This window comes from Dermacentor andersoni, chromosome 9 (genome assembly GCF_023375885.2).
Source record: "Dermacentor andersoni chromosome 9, qqDerAnde1_hic_scaffold, whole genome shotgun sequence".
NCBI classification, from domain to species: domain Eukaryota; kingdom Metazoa; phylum Arthropoda; class Arachnida; order Ixodida; family Ixodidae; genus Dermacentor; species Dermacentor andersoni.
The window spans coordinates 72,965,729-72,979,214 of record NC_092822.1 but is presented as its reverse complement, the minus strand read 5'-3'; the positions used below and the strand labels follow the sequence as shown (position 1 = coordinate 72,979,214).

Sequence of the window (13,486 nt, the reverse complement as noted above, 5' to 3'; positions counted from 1 at the left end):
GACTGCTTTGGTGCTATCTTATTTTGTGTCTTGTCGAGTAATCTTGTGCCACTGGGTACAACGAACTTTGTATATCTTGGTTTATAACTTTTTCATTCCTCGCCAATGAAGTTATTATTGCCACGTGCCTCTAGGAATGTGTCCAAATTGCCAAACACTGAATGGCCGCACTGAGCAAGCCGGCATGACAAGCAGCTGAGTGTCTAGGAATATGTGACGTAAGAGAAATGGCGGACAAAGCGCGCGTTTGGCGTGCAACACATGTAGGTTTTAAAAAATCGCTAAAATAAGTAAGTTGTTAAAATTTAGGGTTTCAGATGAACGTTTGCGCCTTCGTTACGGTATAACTCAACCCATGAAATTAGCGTGGAGCCATTGTCATTTTCGTGCTCCAATATTTGTTTGATTTAATTTATCGTAGGGACCGATGACTGCCTGGAGCAATGTAGTTCGTTCATCGGACATCTGCTGGTAATGTGACATTAATGGCCTCGCCGAAGACCTATTTTATGAGACCAGCGGTGGTCACTACTTTGGTAGCTGCCTCATTGATGATGATGAAGATTTGCACCTCCCGAGTTTCAGCGATTGTTTCTACGCCTATGAGCTGTCACGCATGGTGTCACTTGCTTTCTTTAGAACGTAGCGGTTCTGCATTTGTAAGCCAATTGTTCACAAGTGTTACACAGTTTCGCGCTACACATGTGAACCGCCACCGACAATGTCTTGTGCACCATCTGCAAAACCTTTTGCGAGTTTCAAAACTCTGTATATGAGAAGGTTTGCCCTTTCGCGCATGTCTTGCTGTATGAATGAAATTTTTTTTAAAGGATTTATAAACTCATGAACCACTGACCAAGCTATAGAAAATAAAACGCCATCAGCAATGACCAAACGTCTGCGTAGATAGCACAGCTCATCACTTTAAGTATTATACGTGATATACTTGAAGATTTCATTGCTTTGTTGCATCGGGTGGGCAAGGTTTGGGATTGCATTGCGTGTGAAAATGACTTTCAGCGCGTTGTTGGGCCTGGTATGCATTGTGAACTGCAATGCGTGCGTCAGAGAGAGAGAGAGAGCAAGTCATAAATGAAAGGCAGTCACCTGGACGAGGCCGCACTCCAGGCCTGTTTATGAAATTTTATCAACATGTGGTTTTTTTATAAAATCTGGTGGAACATTGCGCGGCACCGGGATTCGAACCACGGTCTTGTAGAGGACCTCCGGGCTGAAAGTACAATTTTAGGGTGTATTTTGCAATTGTGTATTGTTTTTTTTCATGCCTTTATGTGGAATATACTATTTACCCTAAATTGTTTATGTCTGTTACATTCCCTATGCCTTTGTTGTGTGTTTCTACCCAACCAGTCAGCGCCTCTACCCAGTCTTCGAAGTCCATGTCGTCAACGTGTCGTACCTGTTCCTTCTCCAAATTATTCGAGTATGCAGCATGAAGCACGTATGTAGTCTGCATTTGTCCACTAATCAATGGCAGATCGGTCGACGTACTGCTTTCTTTAGAGGAAGCTTTCAAAGTTAGCGAGTCGCTCATTTTAAGCAGACTCAACTAAGATTTCTGCTAATGCATTCATGCCGCGCAGATTATTTAAAAATACTAATATCTAGCCTCACATGCATGCTGCATTTATGTTGGATACTTCAGTAGACGTTTGTAATGTTGCGTTGCCCGTAAATTTGCACCCTATGTGACGATGTCTAGCTTAATTTTCTCATTTGATGATAGACTTAGTCACACAACGACGATGAAATGCGCTGCCTTTGTATGTATTTCCGTAAGACGCATGGAATGAGGGCCTTCTGAGTGCGGTGGGTGCTATCTGCTGTCGTTTCTATTTGTGACATCGCGGGTCACAGCGCATAGTGACAAACGATAGTTGCGTGACTCTTTGCTGTCGGAGGAGTTTATTAAAAGGTCTTTTATATAGGTCGGATGTCTCGTGTAGGGCTATGACGGCGAATATAGAGCACGTGGCTGGCCCATTTGCGAGCGAAGAAAATGCATTTCTTGTGTTGCGCCACTAAACTGGTCTCTATTGTCCTATTAAAGTTTATACTTACTTTTTATTTTGCAGAATGGTTGTTGCAGGGTAAATTTCGGATTCCGCTTGCTTGTGGATCTAAGGGCTTTGCATCATTAAGCTATTTCATGTTATTGGAATAGGGTCCTGGAAACCAAACGAGGTCATTTAATTAGACATCTCCGCTTAAGTGATGCAAACAGGAAAAAACGACGCAGAATGTGCGCCTACTTTCAATTCGAGTAGAAATTCAACTTCAAAATTAGCGCACCATAAAAGGCGTTCGTACCGGGCAGCTTCTGTGGAGTGCTAAGGCCACAGAAACAACGTATACCCAACTAGTACCCTCAAAAATCAACATTACCTTAAGAGACCGTTGCCTTTCTAGGGTTGCTGAGAGAGCTGGCGAAGAAAAATCGCGCATTTATGCTCACAAGTTGTATAGATTAAGCACCGCTTCAACTGACGCAGTGACTTTATCTGCACTCTACGCCGCTAGTTTAGTTGCATATTTTATTTGTTGGATTCTATTTTGAGAATTTGGGGTGAAGTATGACGCTGCTTATTGCCTGCTGCAGGAATGCTGGCTCTTACATTTGTTCGATGATTTGGACTGCGTAGCGTAGCGATGTGGCCTGAGGTGTTTAGTTTCTGCTTGCGTGCCCGTGACAGCAGATACAGTGTTTGTGTCGTACGTCTTAATGGCGAAGTTTGCTGGCGAGTACATTGAAGAAGCGCTTCTTCAAGGTCATTGTGTAATTTTGGTGCATGAGATTGCACCTTAGACGTAAGACGAAATGAATAAGGTAGGGCGGTGGTGGTGAGAGGGTGATTTGTTTGTGGTTCTGGTGGTAGTGTGCCGCAGCTGCAGGCGAGATAGATTTACATTATTGCGCACTGGGATCGTAGCATGATTCCGTTAACAGCAGTGCAAATGTTCTTATCCTGAAACTAGCAGCCGCGTCTTACCGAGCGATGGCTCAGAGCACCAGCGCCCTGGCTCCGGTCTTTTTGAGGACCCGGGACTGGCTGCATTTCCGATACTGCCAGAAACCCCCGCACAGACTGGGCACCCGGACCTCATGTTTGTGGGCCACGGCGTTAAGGAAAAGTTCTCCTATAACTGATGGCTAATTTATTCGCTTGAAATTGCACCTTAGATATATCATCAAGGCAATGTCAGGGAAACGGAACAGGTGGCTGGCGAACTTTCAGCAAAGGTTGTGTCTTGTAGCTGCAGGACTGTTTGATTCATTATTATTTTTGCTAGGGGAGGGACGGACTCTAGCTGTTTCCATTTTCATCTTTGTAAATGTGGCCCTGAATCACGGGCCGGTTGCTGCCATACGGTATCGCAGCCATTCTCGTGATCCGAGCTGGATCACGAAAATGGCTACAATATCGAATGGCAGCAACCTTTATAGTCTTGTTGTGGCCCGTGTGCTGGTTGTAATACCGAGACAGGCTGAGTTCTGGGGCTGACTATGAACTAATGACTGGCAGCAGCGCCTGCACTCAAGCGCCTCCGCTACATAGTGTTTCTTGAGTAATTTGAGGAGCTTACTTATAATCTGCCGCCAATATTGACCGCTCCAGAAAGCGCCTTAGAAGTATCTGCAACATAATATAACGGCAAGGCGCCGATTGACTGATTTTTGGGGTTGTGGTGTATTCTAGTTCTAATTTCGTTCGACATTGCTTTGCTGAATATGGGCAGCGCCAGCTGTCATTGAAAATGGCTTTGATCCCAGGGCTGGTAGTAACTCCTTGACTGGTTGTGACCCGTGGGCTATCTACAACCACGAGACGAGGTTCCCGACTCTGGAAACAACCGCTGTACTGGTCGTGGTCTGTGGGCTGAGTATGACCCCGAGGCTGGCTGCAGCTCCGGCATGGACTTCGAGCCTGTGAGTGGGAGCATGACCTGGTCTAGTTGCGCCCGCAAGACTAGATATTATCTGGAGACTGGAAAGCGCCCCTATACTTGCACCGGCCCTGGGAGTGCGTGTGTTGCTGAGACTGGCAGCGCCCCCTGGTTGGAAATGACACCTGGATTGTCTGCGACCCCATGACGTCATGATTACGATACTGGCAGGGCCCCTGGATGAATAGCGGCCCTGACCTGACAGCGAACCCTGGGCTGCCTGCAGCCCCTGAACTGGCTGAAATCCTAGCACACTATTGTAATCCAGACACTGGCAACTACCCGAGCACTGGTGGTAGCGGCCACTGGACGGTCTCCAGGCCTGGGACTGGGTGTGGTCCTGAGACAGATGTGATCTGAAAGCTAGCAGTGCTCCATGACGTTCAGCGATAGTGCCGCACGGTTTCACTCTGATCCCTAGACTGACTGCGGCTCCAGATTTCCCGTGCGCCATAATCTGGCTGGGAGCTCGGGACTGTCTGCGATTCAGCCAATGCCATTGATTCCGAAGCTACCTGTAATCTCGACAGTGGCAGAAATCCAGGAACGCGCAGCAATCCTTGGGCTTGCAGTGGCTCGGGACGTGCTCCCGCCCTCGGAATGACTGCAGGCTCTCGTCTGACTGCAGTTTGCGGACTGTTGGCGACCATTGAATGTTTGACGGCGGCTGCTGAAGCAGCAGCTGCCTGTTTCTCATCCGAATGGCGTTCTTTATTTGGTAACTTTGGGAAGTGTGTTCTTACTCACTAGTGTGTCGCATTAGTTTTTATTATAGTATTCGCAATGCAGCATATACTACCTATGAGACTTTATCAGCGTGATAAACTGTCTTGTGCACGTTGCCACAATTGCAAGGATTGTAAGTAATCATGAGCATATGCGGGGGGGGGGGGGGGGGCTGAGTACCTGTTGTATTTCTCTAGCCTAAATGTTTGCCACCCACATTCGAAGTGGTTCTCATATGACGACGGAAGCAAGTCTCAGGCTTAGTCACGCTTATGTTATATATCTGCACCAAACATTATCTGACGGGTAGCTGCCATGTTATGAAACTTACCGATATTGCCAGCAATAGCACTACAGCTTAGGGCTTGTAGAACTTTTTAGTGTTTTGGTAGCTGTATCGAACTGCAGGTCTTGAGTCGGATATAATAATAATTTTATAGCCATGCAATAGAGACTTTGAATTATGGCTTTATGCCTTTGAGGGCAATATGTTATGAGGATACGTATACGTCCATTGAGGAGCAACAAGCCTTTGTCGTAGAGAAACTGTTTGGTGTGAAGCATTCTTTTCCTTCTCTTTCTTGCATTGCCTGTAACGGCGGCTGGTGTCTGGGCTGGTATACGAAAAATTCAGTCACTGGGTGTAGCTGGCCACGGGTCTCTAAGTATGGGCGCACTCATTGTCAATAGAATATTATGCCTATACGTCACAGATCATGTGAACGAAGAAAAGGCAAGAAGTGAAGTTGGTAAAATAAAATCAAAGTCCACTGCAGTGAAGCTTTTCGCAAAGGAAAAAAAAAACTGAGCTGTGTGCATGTGTGAAAGAGGCCGTAGACCCAAAGAAGCGTTTAGTGAAGGAATGCGTTATATATCTAGTCTTAACACTTCTAGTGCGCTGTATTTCTTCAGCATATTTTGCCTTAAATGTACCGCACCCTTTTTGGCCAATCCTTCATTGTTTCTATGCGCGATATTACATAAATCATCATCATCAGCATCATCATAATTACCATCGACAAGTTTTTGTTACGCGGTGTAAGAGCGAAATTTTATTGCCAGGAAAGACTGAGAGGTTAACCGGAGCTGGTGCTCCCTCGTCTGATACTCTGCAATGGCAAAGAGGGAAGGGCAGTGTAAAGTGTCTGGATGCATGATGATGCGGATATAAGCTGTGAGGGCTTACGTATCTTAGACAGTGGGTCTATTACAGCTGCTCGTCTAGTTTCCTGTCATGTAGGAACTTCGACAGAGTTTTAACTGTCGGCATTGAAATTGCAATGTCAGAGCATCAGCCAAGAATAACGTCCTACGCTTTGAAGAAAGTAACAGGATAGGATAGGTATAAACCTTATTTGTCAAACGGTTATTGCTGCTGGTGCCCGGAGCGAGGTAACAGAATAAGAACAATGATTTTAAGGTCATCAACATCATCATCATTTTCTGCCTGGTAAGCGCGATACGGTACGATTATGCTTGGCCGCTATCAGGAGCAAGTAATCCCATTTCCACTTACAAACACTGACAATAATGGCGAGGCGCAAAGCAAATAAAGTTTGTCTAATGGCTCGCGAAATGCATCTGTAATGCAGAATACAGCAAGAAATATTTAGGTCGTATATGATAAAACTGGTGCGCATTCGTGTTGATTTGAGGATGATGCAGGCCCTATATAAAACATTTGCGTCCTTGCTTTATATTGGCCCAATTACGCTACTTTTACCTAAACATTGCGCTTCATATTGGTAATTAGCAGTATACTTTATATTTTTTTGCAATTGATCGTTACCGTTTCATATAGATGCTATTTGGTTTACCTTTGATATGATCGAAAAAGCTTCGTTTATCCCCAAACTCTGCATTCAGCGGGATTTTCCAAGTTTCTCTCGTTTCTGATCTTTACTCAACTGTCTTGAGCCTCCGCAGTGACGTCCGATGAACGACAACATGTGGTCTGAAACGTTTGCATACTCCATTGGAGCAGGTGACCTGGCATTCCACTCGCATATTGGGTTTAGCAGCTTGCAGTGATTGCTTAGAGCGTTTCCGGGCTCGGGGACGAATTCTGAGTAGGTTGGTAAATGCGGAGTCCCGGGCCTTGTACTTAGCTTTAGGCTTACAATCGAACCTTAGCGTTTCTTGTTTTTGTGAGTGTCGTCGCAAAGAGCACTAGTACTCGTGATACATTGTTCCACTAGCTCCAAAAACGCATCAAGGCCTTTCTGATGACGTAGTTGTTGGGCTGATCAATGTCTGAAGGTTATTGAATGATAAAAAAATGGTTAATTGGAGCCATTGCTCTAAGCAGTTCAAAGGTACGTCCGTACTGAATATGAAGTAGTAAATTCAGCTTGTTTTCTTCCTGTGTTGTGTTCGTATATAGTGTGAACATTTGAAATATCGGGTATTGCGGTGGCAGGGAGGCAACAGAAGCAATGCAGTTTGTAGCTGTGCACGTTAGCAGGTTTCACCGGAAAGCTTGAATGTTTATGGCACATACAAACCATCCGAAAATTATTGCTGTTGTGACAAAACATGGCTTGTCCCTACGAGGTGGACCGTCCACGCTGGAGTTAATCCGATGTGCCCTCAAAAATATAGAAAAAGGAGCAAGACGAAACCAGTCCAAAGCAACCTATAGGAAACGTATTCATAAAAATAGAGAAAAGAAAGAAATACAATGTAAAAAAAGCTGTGCAAGGAAAATCTAAAAAAGTTAAATTACGAAACCTTCTTCTACCATGATGGCTCTGTGTGATTCGTTTTCTTGCTGATGACTATGTCGGGCGGTTCCTTATGAAGCGATGGCAGCGGAGTTTCTATATAGGCGAATTGTGAAAAGCGCTTCCTTGCATCAGGTTATGTGCGCAACAAACAAGCAGGAGTGGTTATACGCATGCCTCCGCTACAGTGACTGTCATAATCCAGGTGCTCTTTCTCGAGTAGAAATACATTTTAAATTTATTATCTACAAAGCTGCCATATGAAGAAGTTATGTTAACAGACAAATATAGGCGGGTCCCAGGCATACGTGGGAATGGAGAAGACACGTTGTTCTTTACGAACTGAACAGAAAAATCTAAGCAATTATTCGCCCTTCTAAAGTTGTTTCAGTCATTTGTTTACAAGTAAGCAAATCCCCACGATCTGCTGTGCACTCAGTTTAAACAAGACAATAGTTTTCTACTCGGTGCACCTTTGGGCCTCCGTCAGCTTAACCCTGAGCAAAACATTGTTTGGCAGGTTTGCCTTTTTGTATGACTGTTACCCTCTATGGCAATTGTCCAGAAACCCTGTTTGCCAGATGCCTAGGTAAATCTACAAAATATTGATAAACAATTTTATGATATCAAATGAAAAGCCAAATACCAATAGTTTAGAAATGTAGCAAGAAAATTCACCTGTATCGTGATAACATTTCTTATTAGGTAAGACATCTGTATATGGTAATGTAAAAGACAAAATGCATCCAAAGACAGCACTGGCTATGGCAAGGTATAACCTAGGTAAAATTATCCGTTTGAAATGTTTGTGCAATTTATAAGAAACAACCGTGTGGTTAAAATTAATGGATTGCCTCATGACCTGAAAATGGCCAGAAAGGAAAGAATGTCTAAGCAACTCTATACAAATTTCTGTCTATGACAGCTACTCGAAAGGCGCAGTGTAGAGAAGAAAATATTTTTTTGAGTACGGTAGAGATTGTTATTCGGAAGGAACAGTGGATAAGAGAATTAAGCTAAAGTTACTACGGACCATTTAAATTGTCCTGGACGAGTGCTCCTCTCCTGAAATTAGCAACGAATGACGAAGCATGAAAATGTCGAAGAACCTTACCAAGGACAAATCAGCGAAGAAACTCGACGAAGGACTTATCAACAGAAGAGAGCCACTCAGCACTGCTCTCGCCAAATTATCTGCTACATTATTCAGTATTATTCATTGTTGACATTTTACCCAGACATACCTATGTAGGGTAAACTGTGAAGCTACCGGAAATGATGTGGTTAAATGATGTATGTTCTGCAGTAAGAGATCACCATGAAGTATAAAACTCGTTAGTGTAAGTACTGCTTACATTGGTGAATTGACATCTTCGTTCACAATGGGCTGCTTCTGTTGTAGACTTTTTTGCCTTCTCCGTAACCTTCAGTTTTGTTATTCTCAACTTCACTTCTTCCGCGCTGTTTTGCGTGTCTAGTGGGACACGTAGCCCGAGGCCTATAATAATTCTGGAGAAATGGCTAAAAACAGCCACTTCCACAGTGGCACAGGAAACGCTGGAGGTCCAACTTAAGGCGTGAAAAAGTGTTAAGGTCTTATGAACTGCTTGACTGACGCAGATGTACCTGAATACTACGTCCTTTCGGTGGCGGAGAATGTTCTCGAGATATCGCTGTAGTTCGTGCCTGATGCTGAGTAACGTGTCATTGAAGACTTACCTATAAACTTCGAGGTTAAACCTTCTCAGATAAGAAAAAAAAATGGTCTCGAATCCACGCTGTGAAGGTGGTCGGACAGCGAAGCTGTAAACGACAAACAGAACGAGCACTGATTGTGACGGGGTGCCGACGTTTTCTTTTCGCGCTCGCGTGTAGTGGCACATACCCTGTCATCCAAGCTGTGTCTTGCGTAACACATGAGTAGCGAGCCATTAAAATCTTGGTGGGGTGGAGCAGTTGTGAGCGAGAACCAAATACATCTTTTTCACTATGTATGGAGCATGGCTTGGAATAAAACCAGTGCTACGTATTAATCGAATGGCTGTTCCAATACTGAAGACATCCCGTCAGTGGGCTGCAAGGGCTGGTGGGCCTACTGCCGAGGTGCCTGGCTCGTTTGTGCGCCTGGGCCTTTTGTGCTCCCACCTAGCACTGTTATGTTGATTCCTTCATATGCCAATTAGATATTTAACCTTGGTATTAGTTGCACATACCCACCTTGGCAAACTGGTCAAGAACATTGTAGTTCAATAAAAATGTAAGAAAGGGAAATGTATGCGAACGTAAACAAAATTATACATGCTTGAGAAATAATAAGATTATGTTTAAGGATGTCTCTAGATTGCAGAAAGAAATGAAAGCAAAAATACCGTGAGTCGAAATTGAATTTCTAGACAGATAACGACACCTTAATTTCTGAATTAGTATTCGAAATCACGTTGACCTTGAAGTAATGCCCAGAGTTCCGTCGCTAACCTTGCTGTCGCTGTGCAAAGTGTGGTGTCGATTCCCCCGCAGATAGCTCGTGTTAAACATTTCAGTTATAAGGTTATATAAGAAGGTGGACAAGTGTTTTTGGGGTTCGTTTTTGCATATTGGAATATTTTTTACAAGCAGCTGCAAAATGACATTTCATATTCCCCATAAGAGAAGCTGTGCGGTGATAGAAACAGACCAGCCATGTGTAGGTGAAACTTTAGAAACGGAATTTGTCAACGTAGCCTAGTGATTCGACTTCAAGTGTTCGTGTTTCACAGAGTTTACTGTTCCAGTTATGTGACAAGTTCTCAAAATTTGGGGAGTTTATAAAGGAGGAGGCTTAAAATTCGCAAAGCACCTCTTTGAATCTTAAGTATAATTCCTAAGAAAAAAGCTAATGCCATTCGTATACTATTCAGCCCCGCACCCTGCGAATCTTCAAACTTCGTCTTCCTTCAAATCAGTAACATGAGTTATAGGTGGTTATGCAACTTCATGCGGGATTACAGGCTCAAGTGTTCTATTTCTATTAGAAATTCCGCAAGGAACGTAGAGTAACATGGGCGTAGGTCTGCAACTGCGTTTCTTTGCTTTGTTTCAGCTCGCGGTCGGCCATCTCGCAGGAGCGCCAAAGACGAGGCGCTTGGATAGGCGTGCGCGCGTACCCCGCGCAGCACCCGAGTTCGAAGCTCGTGAACCGGCCAACGGCCCATTTTCCAGGCCGGAAGGTAAGCGAACGGACGCACTTTTCTGTCCTCCGCCTTTCTCTTGGGGAATCTCGATCCCTGGCGCCTTGTAGCTGGCCTAACAGCCTGCCGACACTGCCTTACCGTGTCGGAAAGGAGAGGCGCCGGGCAAGCGTTCCGATAGGCTAGCTTTCATTTTTCTCATTTGCACTAATTTATGGTAATCTCGATCCCTGGCGCGTTCTAGCAGGCCTAACAGCCTGCCGACACTGCCTTACAATGTCGGAAAGGGGAGGCGCCGGGGAAGCGTTCCGATAGGCTAGCTTTCATTTTTCTCCTTTGCACTAATTTATAGGAATCTCGATCCCTGGCGCCTTGTAGCAGGCCTAAAAGCCTGCCGACACTGCCTTATGGTGTCGGAAAGGAGAGGCGCCGGGCAAGCGTTCCGATAGGCTAGCTTTCATTTTTCTCCTTTGCACTAATTTATTGTAATCTCGATCCCTGGCGCCTTCTAGCAGGCCTAACAGCCTGCCGACAATGCCTTACAATGTCGAAAAGGGGAGGCGCCGGGGAAGCGTTCCGATAGGCTAGCTTTCATTTTTCTCCTTTGCACTAATTTATAGTAATCTCGATCCCTGGCGCCTTCTAGCAGGCCTAACAGCCTGCCGACACTGCCTTACAATGTCGGAAAGGGGAGGCGCCGGGGAAGCGTTCCGATAGGCTAGCTTTCATTTTTCTCCTTTGCACTAATTTATAGGAATCTCGATCCCTGGCGCCTTGTAGCAGGCCTAAAAGCCTGCCGACACTGCCTTACGGTGTCGGAAAGGTGAGGCGCCGGGCAAGCGTTCCGATAGGCTAGCTTTCATTTTTCTCCTTTGCACTAATTTATGGTAATCTCGATCCCTGGCGCCTTCTAGCAGGCCTAACAGCCTGCCGACAATGCCTTACAATGTCGGAAAGGGGAGGCGCCGGGGAAGCGTTCCGATAGGCTAGCTTTCATTTTTCTCCTTTTCAATAATTTATGGGAATCTCGATCCCTGGCGCCTTCTAGCAGGCCTAACAGCCTGCCGACAATGCCTTACAATGTCGGAAAGGGGAGGCGCCGGGGAAGCGTTCCGATACGCTAGCTTTCATTTTTCTCCTTTGCACTAATTTATAGGAATCTCGATCCCTGGCGCCTTCTAGCAGGCCTAACAGCCTGCCGACACTGCCTTATGGTGTCGGAAAGGAGAGGCGCCGGGCAAGCGTTCCGATAGGCTAGCTTTCATTTTCTCTCCTTTGCACTAATTTATAGGAATCTCGATCCCTGGCGCCTTGTAGCAGGCCTAACAGCCTGCCGACACTGCCTTACGGTGTCGGAAAGGAGAGGCGCCGGGCAAGCGTTCCGATAGGCTAGCTTTCATTGTTCGCCTTTGCACTCATTTATGGCATCTTTGGCAGGTCGTTTCGGAGCGCGATCGCGTTGCGTTCAGCTTTTCGTTCTCAGGCGTCGAGCGCTCTCGGGCACTTCGAGCCCTGGGGGGTGTGTTCTGTAAGTGTCCACCTAGTAGGCATGCCCATTTCGTCGTCTGATGCTGAAGTGCTGCTTGGCTGGAGTCATTATTGGCTCGGGGCGCCTGTCTCCTTCAGGCGTGTTCACCAGTCCAGCCATTCAGAACTCTAGCTATAGACGAAATAGACGTGTCTACTACGTGTACACTAGCAGCATACACCTCCTGGCGTCGGAGAAGTAGTCGAGATTTCGCCACGTCTTCGGAACACAGCGTCACCACTGTTGGCAACGGCTGACCGTAACCGTTGCCTTCTAGCGTCTCGCGTTCGTCATTAGGCAGTGCTGATAGCTATGGTTATAATATTATAGGTAGAATCGGATGGTTGTTTTGTTAATGTGGTTTCGCATGTGCAATTGCATCCTCCCTGAGCGAATTACACGTTCGGCTTCCGTACTTGTTGTCGGCCTGTGCGTTCCATTAGCACGGAATCTGGCCGACTCGTAGGATGAAGGCAACCAGTCGAAGATACCTTAAGGCTCGGCGCTTACGCTTCCGACTGGCATGGCATGGACTATCGGGATTAGGGGCCATGTTTTCTAAAAATTAGGAAATAGGAGGGTGCATTTTTTTAGCACTTACCTACATTTGGGTGGATGTCTCATTTTTCATTTATTAATGACTTCTGTCCACCTTGCGGGTTTCCACAGAAATATTAAGTCACTCTTGCCTTTGCTTCGAGTTGATAAATTCGACTTTGCCCTACCATCTGCTAGCCGCCTGGTTACCTCTGATGATAGAGCGGCTGCTCCGGAAACGCGGTGGTTCCGGGTTCGAGTTCAGACTAGAACGAATGTTTCTTCAACTGCGAGACTTTTCTTCGTGGAACCCGTATGGCCTTCCTTTTTAGCACTTAGCAACAATTGGGTGAATGTTCCACTTCCCTTTACTTCTCTCCACCTTGCGGGATTCCGAAAAAATATTACGTCACACTTGCCTTCGCTTCGAGTTGTTCATAAATTTGATTTCACCCTACCACCTGCTTGCAGCCTGGTTAGCTCGCTTGGTAGAGCGGCTGCCCCTGAAGGGCGGTGGTCCCGGGTTTGAGTCCGGGAGCATGACGAATTTTCCTTCCATTGCTAGGCGTTTGATCGAAGCAGTCGTTTCTTTCGAGGAACCCGTATGAGCATCTTTTGTAGCAGTTAGCTGCGTTTGGGTGGATATCTCATTTTCCCTTTATTAATTACTTTTCTCCACCTTAGAAGTGGCCGCTGAACTAGTACGTCACTCTTGCCTTAGCTTCGAGTTGACTTTGCCCTACCATCTGCTAGCCGCCTGGTTACCTCAGAGGGTAGAGCGGCTGCCCAGCTAAGGCGGTGGCCTCCGGTTCACTTCCCGGACCAGGACACATTTTTCT

The 13,486-nt window shown here is 45.8% G+C and overlaps 1 protein-coding gene across 10 annotated transcripts in view; it reads left to right on the top strand.

Moving 5' to 3' along the window:
- The window catches only part of LOC126527811 (uncharacterized), a 91,892-nt gene that overhangs the window by 47,401 nt on the left and 31,005 nt on the right, over positions 1 to 13,486 (top strand). For 6 of the 10 annotated variants that reach the window (XR_011890024.1, XM_072284214.1, XM_072284216.1 and 3 more), the window contains one exon: positions 10,495 to 10,621. Coding sequence is in view for 7 of the 10 variants with exons in the window: in XM_072284214.1 (XP_072140315.1) it covers positions 10,495 to 10,621 (127 nt within the window). In the remaining 3 variants the exon portion in view is untranslated. Of the gene's footprint in view, positions 1 to 1,341; positions 1,463 to 3,793; positions 4,685 to 10,494; positions 10,622 to 13,486 lie in introns of those variants that run through there. The other 4 variants (XR_011890023.1, XM_055069201.1, XR_008611855.1 and 1 more) reach the window with 3 other exon arrangements.